General features: G+C 39.6%; 1 protein-coding gene across 1 annotated transcript in view; it reads right to left on the minus strand.

Annotated features, from left to right (window-relative positions):
* gw (trinucleotide repeat containing adaptor protein gawky) overlaps positions 1-18,436 on the minus strand; it is a 475,910-nt gene that overhangs the window by 258,393 nt on the left and 199,081 nt on the right. The window contains exon 12 of the mRNA XM_067149652.2: positions 3,835-4,005. Within this exon, the coding sequence (XP_067005753.2) occupies positions 3,835-4,005 (171 nt within the window). The remainder of the gene's footprint in view (positions 1-3,834; positions 4,006-18,436) is intronic.

An 18,436-nucleotide genomic window follows, 5' to 3' on the forward strand; every position in this document is an offset into this window, starting at 1 on the left:
CAATTTGTTGCTGTTTTCCGGGGTCTGACCTCAATTCCCGGTACCGTACTGCCAGAGATTTACGAATGGCAGGAAGATTGATATGCAGTAAAAGCGGTACCTGTAACTCCCCTCCACTGGGGGGTGTGTCTAAAAAGAGCTGTACCACCTCGGGATGAGGAAACGAATTTACTTTAGTTGAGAAATATTCGCGTTTTTTGCTATTTAGACAGCAGGCGAGATCTTTAACAAAGTGTTCGTTTAATATCTTTTAACTCGGGTCAATATAGGTATATATTTGGAGAGAAGTAAGTTTAAAACGTGATAAAAGCTATCTAATTAAAATGATTGTTTTACTCGCCAATGTACCTAACATAATAATAATAATAATAATAATCATTATTTTATGACCCCATGCACGATTTTTGGAGATGCCAAATGAAACATACTAGGGTATGCGTGAACAAAAAGAGATAACGAACGCATGAAATTAAACATATAATAAAACGCATTACCGCCACACCTGTGGATATCCATAAATGTGGTATATTTTCCTGTTATTTATTTTTATATTTCCTGTCAAACCTTTGGGACTGTCATGGCGATAATATACCTAAACTAAACAATGTGGTCGTCTTATGTCACAGACAGCTGTTTACGCAAATCCTGATGTGATAAATGTAGAGAACAAGCATGACATGTACTTAAAAATAAGGGTCTGTATTTCAACAGCCGCAGTTATCAAAAGAATATTTCCAGTTACTATGTATTACATTCGGAAGTACAACTCGTAACATACGCTAGTTATCAGCTGATGGTTTGGCTTGCCTTCTACAGTACGGCTTTAATCGGAAGGAGTGGCTTCTGCTACACATACACGAACTGGGAATATCAGAGACCATCTGGGAATAGATTTACACTGTTTAGACTCTATAGTCGGGAACAAAATTATTTTTAAAAGGTTCAAAAAGACAGGACCTCGTATGATCTTGATTGCAGTGCATGGCTCAAAGAGAATGAAGCATGGCTGACGCGACTGGCGAGAGATAGCAGTGAAGATGACATCACTTAGAATGCTGACACGCCGGTATTAAGGCAGGGAATTTGGCGGCGCAAGGCGATAATTCAAATGAAAGCAGTGATCAGGTTTACTGTGTACTAGACCTACTGCTGAAGTGACAAGAGACAAATGACTGGCCATAAAATTCTTTTGAATCAATATTTAATTATATAATAATTCTTCTACGGGATCGAGTATAAAGTGAGGCGAATCTTCGTAGCGCGTTTTTACGCCCATATGCCCTTCCTGACGTCAGCCTCACCAGAGGAATTAATGAAATGCATCTAAAACGGACATTTATATGTTCCGTAGGCCTAAAAGTCGTGTTCACCTAAAACGGACTTTTATATTTCCCGTAGGCCTCAATGTCGTGTTCACCATTTATTGTCTTTTTACGTTTAGAAATACTGCTTTCCGACGAAAATAGCCAGCATAACTTAAATACATTCTAAGTTTGTTAAATAATAGTATGTATATAATGTTTACCTAGAAGTCGTGTGTTCACTCCACAAAATTTTGAGGTTATCGCATATTGGACCCCCCTTTACTATATCTGGCTGTAAAATTGGGAAGAAAAGGGGTCTAATACGCGAGTAAATATGGTATATGTATTGATTAGGCGGAAGCTTCAAAACTTCATATCCTTGAAGTAAGTTCTGTAATACAGTTTTACGCTGCTTCCTTAAAATGTAGGCGTTTCCCGTGTACCTGTAGCAACTCGATGCAACCCCGTCATCAAACAACGAACAGTGGTAAAGCAAATTCCTGGTTGCACACAAGGATACCGGTGCCAATTGACCAATTAGGCTATAATCTGTATTAGTGTTTTTCAGTAGATGCGTCCACAATATTAGACAGATTTCGAAATATTAACCGAACTGGCATCCATAGCTGCGTCAGTTTTTTTTTTTTTTTTTTTTTTTTTTGTAAAACTTATTTTCATAAATTTATATTTAAAAACTGTTGCACTATTATGATAAATAAAACTCATTTTTGTATAGATGAAAGTGTTATCTTTTTAAATATTCCAGAAGTTGTTATAATCATGGTTTACCCTAGCATTGAAACAATTTCAAATACCATTAAAAATCCTGCGATTTCTGGAGGGTAGAACATTCAAACATGGCCATCTTCAATATGTTAATGCGATGTGATAAGGAGGAAAACTTGTAAATGAGGAACGCACCAATGAGATTTCACTGTAATTTGGTGTCTGTACCTGTGCTACCAACAGCGGATGGCAGTAGGCCTGTATCGAAGTCATACTGCAATAGCACTTTGAGGCCCAACAGCAAACTACCTTGTATTATGGCACCAACAAAGTTTTTTTTTAATTCCTTATAAGGAACACCAGGATCGAACCAACCTCGACTGAGGATTTAAGAGCATTTAGCAGAGAAGATGGTGGATTGGAAAAATCTGAAACTGAAATGTGCAACTGTGGCAATTCTACAGAGTGTCCAGGTTAAAGGTATAATAATATGAAATTTAATAACTTGAGAAGTAGTGGAGATATTTATTTGCAGTTTGTTTCTACAAGTAGGGCAACTCAAAATGTTTGTTTACATACCTGATAAACCTCAATATGCTCACCATTAGCAGCCCGACAGACATCTAATCGGTATTCCACTTCTCTCAAAGTGTTCTGCAAGCACTGTAGGCGTAACATTTGTGATAGCCGCACGAATGCGATGTCGCAGATCTGGTAGATCCCAAACTGGTGTCTGGTACACTCAATCCTTGACAAACTCCCACAAGAAAAATTCAAGTGGCGTCGGGGCTTCTGGAGGTCCGAGGAGTTGATGGACTACCTCTCCCAATCCAGCGATCTAGGAACTCACGATTCAAGTAAACCCTCACAACTTCCGCATAATGGCACGGTGCACCATCTTGTTGAAAGATCACGTCACGAGGAAGTTGTAGCACAACATACTGCTCCAACATATCAAGGTAACGTGTTCCATTAACTGTAGGCCCCGCAAAGAAGAACACCTTCTGCTATGGAGTACACAAGGTTACTGGCGCACTTCTCGTGAACAATGCAGTTGCGCGCATGTGCATGTGTAACCACTGCCACTGCAAGTGAGCACACAAAACATTTTGAGTTACCCTAGTTGTAGAAACAATCCGTCAATAAATAACTCCATTATCTCTCGTTACTAAATTTTATATTATTATACCTTTAACCCAACACCTTGTATGTCTATATACAGCATAAAAGACCCTCCCTCCCCCACCTTTCTAAAAAATTAAGGAATCTTAAATGTAACCCAAATATTGTTGACTGTCAAATTAAGAACTGGACATGTAAGTATATAATCACTCACGATTGCTTTTTAATCGAAATAAGATTTCAAAGAGTTAAACAATCCTCTTTTGCCCACTTGTATTTTCATATAGCTGTAGCGTACATATCTCTCTCCCTCTCTCTCTTCCCCCCTCCCCCCAAGCTTTCGCCAAGGGCGAGTTGGCCATGCAGTCAAGGGCAGGCGGCATTGAGCTGGCATCCAGGAGATAGTGGGTTCGAATCCCAATGTCGGCAGCCCTGAAGATGGTTTTCCATGGTTTCCCATTTTCACACCACGCAAATGCTGGGGCTGTACCTTAATTAAGGCCAAGGCCGCTTCTTTCCCACTCCTATCCCTTTCCTATCCCATCGTCGTCATAAGACCTACCCGTGTCCGAGTGACGTAAAGCAAAAAAAAAAAAATTCTTAAATTTTCACCCTAGGGAAACTGTCATAGGTAATGTCATCAGCATGAGGATATTGTAACAATATAGAGTTGTTCACTTACCTCCTCTATTCTGTAACTGAGCAGGGTTCCCCCAAAGAGATGTGCCATCATCATAATTAGGAATGTTGCGTCTTTGAGCAGGAGGAGAGGCTTCATCCCATCCGGTGGGTTTTGATCCACTCACTGGCATGCCCATGTCCTTTGGTGGAGGACCTGCCCACTGATTTACTCCTGCAAAAGGAAGAAGTTCTTGGTACACAAGTCACAGAACAAGTTAGTGCAGAAAAGGAAGACGACAATATACACTGCCATCCTCGACAATAATGTTCTAACAAAGCTAAGAAGCAGACTTGAGCTTGTCAGAATATGAACGTGTGGAGATGGTCCTGCTTTCCCCCCCCCCATACCAACCAGGAGGGGTTCTTACTAGATCATTATCTTCATTCTGTTGCTGTCTTGTTCTGTGCACGTGTAGAAGGCCAGGAACTACCAGGGACATTCACATTGCACACTGAAACCTATCAGGGTTATTTTAGAGAATTTAGTCTTATGCAGGGACGGGATGAGTAGGGCTACAGGCATGATTCGATTTTCTATTGTGAAATAGGTTTCTTAAAGTCCCTGACATGGGTACTAACATACTTGCAGAAGAAACTCCTAAACTTCGGAAGAGCTTGCTTCAAGTAAGCTTTCTGCTCAAAGTGGGCTGAATATTTAATCATAATCATAATAATAATAATAATAATAATAATAATAATAATAATAATAGTGGGGATTTACCAGTTACCTCCATCGGACGCGTCCCATTGGAATTGGGGAAACCCGCTGGCTCTGCCCCCAGCAGAGCCAGAGGGTAGTAGGGAAATAAAATACCACCGTGAAAAAAAAAAAAAAAAAAAAAACACTGGTCTCTTGCCAGGGTTACGGCGAAGACTGGTAAATGACCAGAAGCCAGAAAACATCTTGAGGCAACCTCTAGGGCTAACAACCCTAGTTGTAAAAGGATGGGTACCTGTCCAAAACACAGTCAAGTCAAGAAGCATGATGGCACAACGTTTCAAGAAACGTACCCCACGGGGTAAATCTTCGGATAAATCCCTCGTCGTGAACTCCACGGCGCACGAGTCTCGTTCACTTTCTGGGGGTGACTCGACGTCATGCAAGAGACGAGTCAGAGCAACCCAAAGACTCAAAAACTCAGGCCAAAATCTAAAACCTTTCTAGCAACTCGCAACATAAATTCACTTACACAAACTGGCAAGCTGAAAACCCTCATCAAAGCTCTTCACGAAAATCAGATATCCATAATGGCCCTACAAGAAACAAGGTACCCAGATGAAGAGATTTTTGAATCCGAAGGTTACCGATTTTTCAAGAGCAAAGCGCAAAGAGGAATCCTCAATGGAGCTGTGATGCTTGGAACCGCATTTGCTGTTAGAACCAAGATCCTTAAATCGGTTTCAAATTTCAAACCTGTGAATGACAGATTGTCTATACTAACAATTAAATGCGCGAACAAAACCTACGTCCTAGTTAACGCACGTTCTCCTACAAGCGAAAAGAACAAGTCTGATCCAGTCGTTGAAAATTTCTGGGACCTACTGGATAAAAAATTATACAAAATCCCCAAACACCATGTCAAGCTTCTTTTGGGTGACTTCAATGCCCAACTATGTCGTGAACAGAAGTACAAGAAAGTTATAGGAAATTACCCTGCTCACAAAAGAACCCATCCCAACTGCAGAAAACTTGTGTCCATTTGCAAAAATTACAACCTGCATGTCACGTCGACCCACTTTCGCCATCTACCCATAACCTTAATGAGGCTGTAGAATATAAGAATCCATTATATTATCAAATTCTAGTATATTTGAAAATGCTTGAGAAGGATCAAGAAAAAAGAATTGGAATTTCTCCACCTACATATAGCCCTACAACTTATTCCTCCTCAGTTGAAGCTATAGGTGACAGCAAGGAAATTCTTGACACACCTATATCCCCCGCTCCTCCACCTCCTCAGGTGCAAGAGCAAGGAAGAACGCATCATCAATATTACACCCGGCGCAAAACTGTGAAAGAATGACAGGAGTTACTGTTCCAAAGGAAAGCAGGCTTAATAAGATTTGACAACTAGGAATTAGTAGTTATATTTTCATCTATGTTAATAATAAGAGCCGCACTGCGATAACAGGATTTCTTCATTTCGATAATTACTTATAAATTGTATAATTTTTTTAATTTATAAATTGATCTTTTTTCATGAATTATTAAGAAAAGAATATTTATTAGGACAATTTCTCTATGGAATATTGTACAAGTGTTTCCTTGACGACTGCTTTCTATTGTAGAAATAATTTATATATTTTCTCTTGAGTTATTTGTTTGTTTTAATCTTGTCAATCTTATGTTAATTTTAAGGTCACTTCCTCTAAAGCATTACTTTGTCAATTTTATATATTTTTCATCTAAACAGTGTTATATGGCTGAAGATGTTGATAATATACGAAACATGTACCACTTTTGACCATTAAAAATTGCCTTAAGCAATCATTGTATCGACTAGGTGGAAAATAAATAAATACTTAATTGTGAATCTATTGAAGTGCGATACGGACCATGAAGCTGATTTTATGTAATCTACCCAGAAAGCAAATGACATGGCGTTCTCCCATCCAAACTCTCGGAGAGTTCCAAATAGATCATGTTGCAATCTCCAGGAGAAACAGCCCTGAGATTATGAATGTCATGGTAAAGAAATGTGGGCTCAGATCACTATATGTATCTGATCAAATTCAAACCAATTCCTGCAAACACAAGGAAGACGACCAAACAGATCACACGCTTCGACAATGATAAACTCGGCAAAGGGTCGAGGAGTTTCAGGAGAAGGCTAGACCAAATGACTGTGACTTTAACAACACCAAAAGTCTCCTTGTTGATGCCGCCAAAGACGTTGCAGAAATCAAGAGAAGCAAAAAGCATGCCTGGTGGAATGGTACCTGCGAATCAGTCCTCAAAGAAAGACTCAATGCGTGGAAACAGTACTACTCTACGAAATCAGAAAATGATTGGGAAACCTACAAAACCCAATGTGACCAAGCAGCTAGGGTGTTCAGAACTGAGAAACGTAATACGAAAAATCTCTCATTGAAAAGATAAAACAAAACTTTAAGAAGATTGAAAGCAGAGAGTACTACAGAGCCTTCAAATGCAAACTCAATGGCTATAAACCACCATCTCTATGCTTTGAGCGAAAGGACGGCACACTGGCAACATCAAATGAAGAAAATTGCAGCCTTCTGGCAGATTACTTCAAGAATTTACTTAATTGCTCTAAACCGCAAAGCCCCATTGTGACCAAGGAACCCCTACTCAGGTACCAAGTTTCCAGACCACCCGACAGAGATGAAATCAAGCGCCACATTGCCCGTCTCAAAAATAACAAAGCGCCGGGTGAAGACTCAGTAGTAGCAGAACTATGGAAATATGCCCCAGAGGAATCGCTTGATATCTTGCAAAAGCAAATAGGAGAAATTTGAAACAAGGAGACCCTACCCGATGATTGGAAAATAGCTTTGATCAATCCATTACACAAAAAAGGCAGCATGAAGAACATCAACAACTACAGAGGAATATCTTTGCTACCCGTAACTTACAAAATTCTATCACTTGCCACCCTGGAGCATTTGGAAGCACAAGTTTAACATCAAGTAGGTGAACACCAAGGAGGGTTCAGAAAAGGTCGCCCAACAGCTGAACTGATCCAAAATCTCAAAACGATCATCAGATATTGTACAGTAAGGTCCAAGCAGTATGTGTCTTTGTGGACTTTAAGAAAGCGTATGACTCCACTGACCGGGAAGTCCTGCTAAACATCTTAAATGAATTTGGAGTTGATTTGAAACTGCTGGCATTAATTAGAGCCACCCTGACCGATACAAAATCCAAGGTGAAGTTCCACGGATGTCCCTCGCATTCCTTTAACATCAAAACAGGAGTCCTACAAGGTGATGGGCTATCCCCGATACTCGTCAACTGCATTCTTATAAAGATCATCAGAACCTGGTGGGTAAGATTACAGGAAACCAACTACAGTCCATTAAAAATAGGAACCAAATCCAAGGGAACCAGAACAGACTGCTTAGCATTTGCCGATGATATTGCTGTTCTCTCTAATGACATAGAAACTGCTAGAGCTCAAGTTGAAATGTTAAGGAAATTGCCGAACAAACTAGTCCGCAGATATCGTTTGAGAAAACAGAAGTAATGACTAACATCAAAGAGGCTCCACCAAAACTCCATACAAAATACGGGAAAATCACCCGAGTAGACAAATTCAAATGCCTGGGTGAGATCATCATGAAAAATGGACTGGACCAAGAAGCACTTCAGGAGCAAGTACACAAACTGGAAATAGCCTACCAAACATCCCGCACAATCTACAACAAAATATGCCTTTCCCAAAACACCAAGATACGTCACTATGAAACAGTTCTGAAGTCAGTAGTTCTATATGCAGCCGAAACCCTGTCTCTAAATGCCAACAAAAGACTCCTTGAAGAACTGGAGAAAAAAGAGCGGAAAATTGCGGGAGGAATCTTGGGATCAAAGTATAGAAATGGAATACATCAAAAGAGATCCAATGAGGAAGTATACAGCAAAATAGATAAAATTACCAACACAATCAGAAAAATTAGATGTTGTCAGACCCTAGGAAGAGTCTAGTGTCAGACCTAAGACGAAACGCTGGTTAATAGAGCAAACGCCTGAAAAACCATACATCTAATTTTTGATCTGACAATCAGAAAAAGACGGGCACGATTTCACGGTCATCTGAAAAGAATGGACGGAAGAAAGTTAACTAAAGAAAAATTTCACTTTTTTGATTGTAACCCCAAAACAACAATTCCCTGGTTTAGAAATACCAAAGACGACCTGCAAATGCTACATATCTCAGCTGAAGACGCCCTTAACAGAGATCACTTATGCAAGAAAATATTGCCGAACGGGCTAAACCGAGACGAGCAACCGAAGAGAAGACACGGTGCCCCTTGGACAGAGGAGCGTAAGCAGGCCCACTCACCTAGAATGAGGGAAATTTGGGCTCTAAAGAAAACCAAGGTCAGTGTCAAATGCAACAACACGTAACGTGGTCCTTGATGGCCCCAGTGAATTATATATATATATATATATATATTGTACCATTTCAATGCCCTGATTACGTCAAAACGAGATGTTACAACACCAACTTTTGCCATGCATTGCGATAAAATAACAAGGATTACATAGTAGAAAAGTGTATTATAGAGAATGCAGACATACGGAACTAAAAAAGGCCGTGAATATGTCGAGACATAACGAATCAAATAAGCCATGATCAAGAATTAAGACGTTCAGACCTATAGTATCCATGCGGCTGTGATTAAGAAAAATGCAGAATCTTTTAAATTGTTAAACCGGCTGAGTGAACAATCACATTATACGATGAGCATCGGAACGAAGTGACACGCGAGGTCCAACACGTAAAGAAGGAAGAATCTGGTTACGAGAGGAGATTTAATAATTGATTGTAGGAACAATTAATAACACAAAGATATTACGCCAATGCTCAAATAAATATCAAGATTATCGAGCGTAAAAACTAAAAGGAGAAGAGATAAAACTGACGGTCACCATAGATCGAATTGGAAGTTATCAAGGATTATTTAGAAAAGAAATTAGTTCTTTTCACCAATTTTAAATAGATTTGTTTTAAACTGGAGATTATCTAAAGAACTATATAAATAACATAACTGAAGATAATATTTTCGGAAGAATAATCTGCTAGAAAATAGAAATTAAATACCAAATAATTCATTGTATAATTGAGCAATGGGACTAATGACATTCTTAAATATGTTTTCATCGTATGTATGTGACAGCATTATGAGCGGCTAAGCTGAGAAAATGGCATTGACGTCTGGCGGATACCACTCAGCTGATTCTGCAAACCAGAGGCTGGTAACCACTGCCCGGAGATGACGCAGGCATGACCTGGAGCCGATGTTAACCAACCCAGTCCGGTAATGTGGGCAGAAATAAGCTAAGTTCCATGTCATTTTATATATTTAAGTTATCCATATTTTACTCGAGATGTAGTGTATTGATGTTTTGTGACGTGATTATAGTAAGGTTTACAGTAAAATCTTCGAGAACTGATTTCAATGTGGAGCATCTTCACGAAAGAATTCATATAATTGTTTAAAGCCATGAATTTAGGTAGTCTTCGATTACGTAAATTAATATTCATTTGTAGGGATGCTTACATTCATTTGTGGAGAGCTTTGAAAATGATTCTTCGACTTATTGCTAAAGTAACGTGTTATTCATAACGTGATTCAATCGAAGTGCAATGCGAAATGGAACTAGATTGTTTTCTAGGACAGTAGAACTTGATTCAACGTCAAATCGACACCAAATGTAAGATGTATTAACCCTACACTGCATAGTGTAGCGTTTTTGCTACATTATATTCTTTTTGTAGTTCAGTAATATGCTAAAAGATGGCAAATCTAACTATGTACATTATCTTTGAAATCTGTACTTCCAGAAATTATGCTACAGGGGGCTAAGGGCAATGATTTTTTCCTACTGTGTGCTATGTTATCTTAGCCTGAGGCAGTTGGGCATGTGTCATGGTGGCTGTACATGCACGAGTAGCACTGAAATGTAATTCTAGGTGATTCGCTGATGATTGAAGTTTAACTAAAATACTGCACTATCCACAATATATTTATCTTTTAGCATAAATGTCTAATAATGTTTAATTTACAATATTTGTTACTAAAAAGTCATGAAATATGAGTGTAACGTTTTTGCTACATCATGCAGCTAAGGCATTTTTTTTCAGATGCATGTTTGAAGGTTATGGGCAGCAATGACTTGAAGTACTCATTGATAGTGTTCTATTTAATAATTATTTCATTAATGTTCCAAGCAATAAGTCCAAATAATAATAATAATAATAATAATAATAATAATAATAATAATAATAATAATCATAATAATAATAATAATAATAATAATAATATGACAGTGTCCCCAGGACGAAAGTTTGGGACAGTCTGGTGCAAAAAGGAATTGGACGGGGATTAATAAAAATGATCGTGGCATTGTATAAGGAATGTTGTAGTTGCGTGCAAACACAAGTTGGCAGGACAAGTTGGTTCAAAATAACTAACGGTGTTCTATCGCCAATCCTGTTTACAATAGTAATGGATGACATCGTGAGAACAGCAAAAGCAGCATATGGAGGAAGAGAAATGAACATGATGTTATTTGCAGATGATATTGTGATTTGGGGAGAAGACGACAGGAAGGTTCAAGAACAGTTGAATGTGGTGAATGGGAAGATCAAAGAATGTGGATTGAAAATAAGTGTAGAAAAGAGTAAAATTCTTGTTATGACTAGAGGGGAGAAAGAAGGGAAAGGTCAGATTAGACTTGCAGACAAGTCCCTGGAAGTAGTGGAAACGTTTAAATACCTGGGGAGTGAATTAATGGAGAATGCTCGACTGGATGCTGAGATTAGTAAAAGGATTCAAGCTGGAAGTTGTTTCTATCATAGTGTCAGAAACGTGTTATGGGACAAAGATGTGCCAACGGAAGCAAAGGATACTATGTACAAGGTGTATTACGTACCCATAACAACTTACGGAGCAGAAACTTGGACAATGACAAAGAAGGATGAGAGTCGAATACAGGCAGCCGAAATGAAGTTCTTGAGGAGTATGATACAGAAGAGTAGACGAGACAAAATAAGGAATGAGAAAATCCGGGAAGAAATTGGAGTGGAAAAAATGAAAGATAGAATAGAGAAGAGCCGACTAAGATGGTTTGGGCACATAAAGCGAATGAGCGACGAAAGAATGCCAAAAAAGGTGATGGAAATGCAAATCCAAGGAAGGAGAGGCCATGGACGACCACGATTGAGATGGAAGGATACCATCCGACATCGCAGTATAGAAAGAAACCTGGACTGGGACACAGTGTTGGAGGAGGAGTGGTGGAAAGACCGAAGAAAGAGGAGAGGAACCATATTTGTCCCTACCCGGCTACAGCTGGATAAAGAGAAATGATGAATAATAATAATAATGGTGCTAAATGGACAGAAGAATGTCGTGCTGAACATAGTGAGCTAATGAAGATGATGTGGATCAAGAGAAAAATGAACAAATGCCAGAATGTAAAGTGAGGCTTATCGTGGTCCCTAGTTGGCCGATTAGCAAAGTTGAATGAATGAGTAATAATAATAATTTTATTTATTATCGTTCCGGCCATCTATGGACCACGTTTTACAGTCTTTACGTTATTTTTCACCAGTCCTGACTTCACATTCTGCCAGTACTTCTTCATCCTTGCACTGACTTCTTTCTTCTGCTCTACTGTGTAGGTTCTTCTTCTTCTTCTTCTTCTTCTACTACACAAGTTCTTCCCCAGACTCCTGGAAACCCTTGAACTCCTTCACTTTTTGTCTAAATTTGTTTCTGTCCAGTACGTCCTCTTTTTCTACTCCTATCCTGGCCAGGTCGGTCCTTACTTCCCGAAACCATTTTGGTTCCATCTTCCTTAGGCTGAAGAAGCTGAAAATCCTTTTTGTCAGTCGGTTGGTGTCCATTCTCTGTAGATGTCCATAAAATTGAAGCCTTCACTTTTTCATCAATACGACGACTTCCTCTGTCTTCTGGTACAGTTCTTTGTTGGGTCTAAGTCTCCTCTCCCCACCTTTCATTTTCGGGCCCAAGATCTTCCGGAGCATTTTCCTCTCTTTCTTTCTGATGTTCTCTAGATCTCCCTTTCCAATCATGTCCAATGTTTCTGCTGCGTATAAGCATTCAGGTCTGATGACTGTGTCCAGATGTCTTAATTTGGCTCCATATGACAAAGCTTTCTTGTTGTAGGTGTCTCTAGTGAGCTGATACGTTGTTTCCATTTTTCTCGCTCGTTCTATCAGAGCTAGCTTCTCTGATCCATTCTCTTGAACTATTTCTCCAAGATACTTGAAGCTCTTTACTCTTTTGACTTTCCCCTCTTTCAACTTTAACATTTGAGGAGCCTCTTTGATGTTGGTGATAAATTCAGTCTTACTGTATGATATTTGCAGTCCAGTCATTTCTGCTATGCTATGGAGTTGTTCCACTCTTTTCTTTGCTATTTCTATGTCACTGGCAAAGACTGCGATATCATCAGCATATGCCAGGCAGTCTATCTGTATAGCACCTGCCCCTCTTCCAATACGGAATGCTTCTTTGTCTGGGATTCCTTCTTTCCACTTCCTTATCACCTTTTCCAAGAAACAGTTAAAGAGAATTGATGAGAGTCCATCCCCTCGTCTCACACCAGTCTTGACTTCAAAGGACTCCGATATTTCATCCATGAACTTGACCTTTGACTTGGTGTTGGTAAGTGTCCGTTTGATGATATTCCTTGGTTTACTGTCCACACCAAATTCTTCCAGCATTCCGAATAACGTCTCTCTATCTACTGAATCGTAGGCCTTCTTAAAATCCACGAAGACTACAACATATTTGCTTCGCCCCAGCATCTTGTACTTTATGATGTTCTTGAGATAAAAAATCTGCTCAGCGCATGATCTGTCTTTCTGGAATCCAGCTTGGTACTCACCCAGTTCTTCATCGAGTCTTTCTTCAACCCTGGTTTGAAGGGCTTTAGACAGCATTTTATATGGGACCAAAAGCAGCGAAATTCCTCTATAATTATTGACATCCTTCTTGTATCCTTTTTTGTGTAATGGATGTATTAAAGCAGTTAGCCAGTCTTCTGGAATTCTTTCCGTTTCTCAAATAATTTTAAATAAATGGGTCAATGATGAGATTAATTCTGCATTTCCCATTTTGAGCAGTTCTGCCACAATACCGTCTTCACCTGCTGCCATGTTATTTTTTAGCTCCTGGATGATTTTGAATACCTCACGTTCGTCATGTGGCTTTGAATCTGGCATTGTTACCTGCGGTCGTTTAATTGCCAGTCTTTCTTGTGGACCGTCGCAATTCAGTAATCTTTTGAAATATCTGGCGAGAATTTCACAGTTTTCCTTACTGTTCATTTCTAGTGTACCCTCTTCATCCTCAAAACATAGACCAAGTGATTGATATCCTTTTAACCGTGACTTAAAGGTCTGATAGAAATTTCTGGTGTTATTTTTCTGGAAATCTTCTGAGGTCGTCTTCAGCTGATCTGTTTCATATTGTCTTTTCGCTTGCCTGAAAGTTTGTGCTGTCAATTTTCTTTGATCTCTGAAGGCAATCAAGTCACAGTTCCTTCTAGTGGAACTCCATTTCTTCCATGCCTCCATTCTGTGCAAGAGTGCATCTTCACATGTTTCATTCCACCATTCACGTTTCTTTCGTTTCGCCAAGAGAATGGTTTTACTTGCAGCATGTTTAATATTGTCTCGAATGTCATCCCAATTTACTGAATTAATATTTTCCAGCTCTTTTTGGTATTGATGCTTTATTTCCTCACTAAGTTTTAATCTTCCCACATCGTATATTGGTACTCTTTTCCCCTTTCATCTTTTCCTGACTGGGAGAAGTCAAATCTTTATTTTGGTTAAATAATGATCAGAATCAACTTGGGCACCTCGTAATACTTTCACATTCACAATTTCTTTTTGCGCTTGTTTAGAGATTGCCACAGGGTCAATTTGAAATTCACCCAGAATCAGATTGGGAGATCTCCACGTTTTTTGTTTTCTTGGCAAGTGTCTGAATTTAGTTGACATGAGTTGTAGATGAAAGGCTCGGCACAACTCAATAAGTCTCTCTCCATTCCTGTTTGTCCGCCTGTGTGCCGGATATTCCCCTACTATTTTTCTGAACTTTTTCTCTCTTCCTATCTGAGCATTGAAGTCCCCCATTAATACCTTCACATTTCTTTCGAGAATCCGGGAGATCTGATCTTCCAATTCCTCCCAAAAACTATGAACTTTGTCTGCTTTTTTGCTGTTGTCTTCATTGGTCGGGGCGTGGGCATTGATTAATGTGTACGTTTTGTTTCCACATCCTAAATGCAGAAATGACAGGCGTTCAGAGAAACGCTCGAAACCTACAACGGAGTCTATTAAGCACTTGTCTACAATGAATGCTGTTCCGAATAGTGGGAGAGATTTAGTGTGGTCCACTATGATGGCTGGTTTTCCTTTAAATATCCTAAACTTTCCAGTATCAAGGAAGTCCTCGTCTCTGTATCTTGTTTCTTGAACAGCCAAAACTCTTATTTCCCTTTCTTCCATTGTCTTTGTTAGTTCTTTCAATTTTCCGACCTTAAGTAGTGAGTTTACATTCAGAGTTCCTAGCCAGAACTTGCGTTTCATCTTGAGTCTGTGGTTCCCAGGGGACTCCGACTTCCCCTCGCGTTGTGGTGCAGGCTCTCCAGAAACCTTTAGCCTGCTTGCGCCACTTATCGTGGCAGTGGATTTCCCTTTAGAGCTGCCACCTGGAGTAGTTTTATCAATGCACTGGTAGTCCATAACGCGTTAACTGTCTAATCATTAGACGTGGCGAAGCAACAGATATAGAGCTGAGATTGTAAGTCCCAGAGCTTCCATTAACAGCCGCCCCTAACATGGGATAACAGACGCTGACCAGCAAGCCGCCCGATGAGGGAACAGACACCATAGCTGGATTTGTGGTTCATTGCCCCTTCCGCCTCACTTGCCATACCGAAGAACTTCTCAGCCAAGTCGACCGCTGAGGTCTTCACCATAACCCCGGCAAGGGCCCTCCATACTTATTACCCCTGGAGAGAGGGTGTCCCAGTATTATAAAGCCCCCAGGAACTGGGCTGCCTGTTGGTCCGAGGGTTCCTTTCCGTGGTTTTAGAACCAGCCCACATTTCTGTGAACCCCTTATCCGCCACCTTGTTGATGTTAGCTGGTGGGCGTGAGCCTGGGACGGATGAATCATTCATTTTGATTCACCCTCACTGTAAGGGTTGTTAGTCCAAACGGGTAGCTGATGTTCTGCTATGATGTTTATTATTATATTATCACAGACCACCAAGATGGCTCCCAGCAGTAGGCGAAGATCTGTTGCCTTAGAGACGCCTCAATGGAAGAGTGGAATGATATATCTAGTTGGTAGTATCTATGGAGACCAAGAAAATTTAGCGAGTGGGTGGTTGTTAGGGCAAGGTTAGCAGCCAATATACACTCTTGGTAAGTTATCTATGGAGCAATTGTAGTTAAATCCAACATTGAGGCATTTATGGCAATAAAATGAAATAAAATGATGCCTTCAAATCAATTAAAACAAGCTCTAGATTCCCAAGATAACACATTCACACAACCACCACACCAATCAAATGCTCAAATACTCCCTGATACCCACCGACACTACACAGAACGCGAGAAAAGATGTCAAGATCGCGGAGCTCCACTTCATGACTCCAGCTTGGCGGTCATAATAATAATAATAATAATAATAATAATAATAATAATAATAATAATAATAATAATAATAATAATAATAATATATTGTATTGTAAACTCCGCTATTACCGGTCCCAAGCCCGGGGCCTCATCTATCAAGAGACGGGGAAGTGAGGAGGGGGAGGTGTAACAACCTCGTTAAAAAACCTGGGTCCATCTGGCTCCGGGTGGTAGTACCCAGTAAGGGCCCCTGCCTAGGGTTACAGGTGAAACCTGGCCAACGGTCTTGAAGGCGGAAGAGGAACTCTGCTTTAGTTCCGAACGGTGGAGAGAGCGGAAGAGCCTAGTGGAGTGAACCACGAACAAAAATCAAATTTCGGACTAACAATCCGATCTTATCCTGGAATCTAATTCCTCACTTTGTATTTTATATAATTTCAATTGCAGTATGGAAAGTCCGCTGAATGAAGGCACTACCCCAGGTGGTAACTCGAAAGAGAAATCCACCATTGTATCACGCAATGCATTGGGACTAAAGGTTCTGGGGAGTCCCAACAACTGCAATCAGAAGGTTGAGTCGGAGCAACCTTGGAATCCTTCTAAAATAAAATTCAAAAAGGAATTCTTTTTTTGGCACTTTAAATGTAAATTCTCTACTCAAGACTGGTAAACAAAAAGAACTAGAAATACTTCTAGAGAAAAACAAAATTCAAATTTTGGCAGTTCAAGAAACTAGATTCCTAGATGAAAATGTAATAGACACTTGTAACTACACGATCTTTAAAGGCAAACCAGCAATCAAAATTATGAAGGGGATGCCACTACTTGGTACAGCTTTCTACATTCATAAAAGTATAATAGGAAATGTAACAGAATTTAAATCCAACTCAGAAAGAATATCTCTCCTATCAATTAAATGCAAAAACAAAACGTACACACTTGTTAATTGCCATGCATCAATAAATGAAGACAATAGGAAAAACCCTCAAAAAACAGAGGAATTCTGGGTTCATTTGGAAAATGAAATATCCAAAATTCCGAAAATGAACACCATATTACTATTAGGTGACTTCAATGCACAAATAGGTAGAGAAAAGAAATTTAGAAATGTAGTAGGACATTACCCAGCCCACAGAAGAACAAATACAAATAGTATTACGCTAATCAGTTTGTGTCAAAGTTATCACGTGAAACTAATGTCAACCTTCTTTAGAAAACTCCCCAGAAAAGCTAAAACATGGATATCTCCAAACCCAATGTTAGGAGAATTTCAGTTAGATCATGTGGCTGTTTCAAAAAAAAAATACAAAAGAAATTATGAATGTGAAAGTAGTAAGGAATGGTGAATTTGATTCTGACATTATCTCTCTAAAATTAAAGCCAAACTCCTACCTAATAAAGAACAAAGAAAGCCACAGAGGTTAATACAATATAATGTAGACAGACCTAGGGCCGGTTCTACCATCTACTGGTAAAGTGGCTGGCAGTTGCCCGGGAGGTAAACTACCTGGGGGTGTAAAGCAGCTGGTACTTTGCGTTGCGTGCAACCACCTCCGCGCAAGCGCTGGGTAGCTACCAGGAGCTAGACACCTATATACGGAGTTGGCTAGACTGATTTTCAGCGACTTCTCGCTTTCGAGTGTGCTGCTATCTATCGTCAGATGTATGAAGCTCATTTCGATTGTCCTATTTCCCTGTGCTTGCATCTGTTGATTATCTTTAAAAAGCCTAATAAGGGGAGTCTGAAGAGTTATGGACAACGATTTATGTCAAGCTTTCGTGATTTTAATCTATGAACTTCAAAATCAACACCTAATTGGGATTAAAATCTCGAGATTACATTTTCTTATGCCAGTTATAACCTGTCATGTCAGGCAGCGTTTTTGGAAAGTATTCTCGTAGTAGATTGGTCAAGTCGCTCGCTGCGTAATAGAAGGTACGCAGGTTTTCATCGTATTTCTAATTTACATTTAAAAATATTTTCGTTCCCTGCCGTTGTTCTCAACTCTTTTTCACGCGCTTCCATATACGTATATACACCTAACACCTTCCTTACGGACTTAATGCCTTTGAGCATTCTATCTGCAGGCTTCTGTGAATTGATTAAGTATCTCCACGATGCTCTATTTGCAACTAGCTCTGTGACCTCGTTTAGTTCCACATGCTTCCATTTATTTATAATGCATTTCATTCTAATGTTTATGAAGATAAAGTTGGAAGGTACTGTACTGT

Source organism: Anabrus simplex, chromosome 6 (genome assembly GCF_040414725.1).
Source record: "Anabrus simplex isolate iqAnaSimp1 chromosome 6, ASM4041472v1, whole genome shotgun sequence".
Lineage (NCBI taxonomy): Eukaryota > Metazoa > Arthropoda > Insecta > Orthoptera > Tettigoniidae > Anabrus > Anabrus simplex.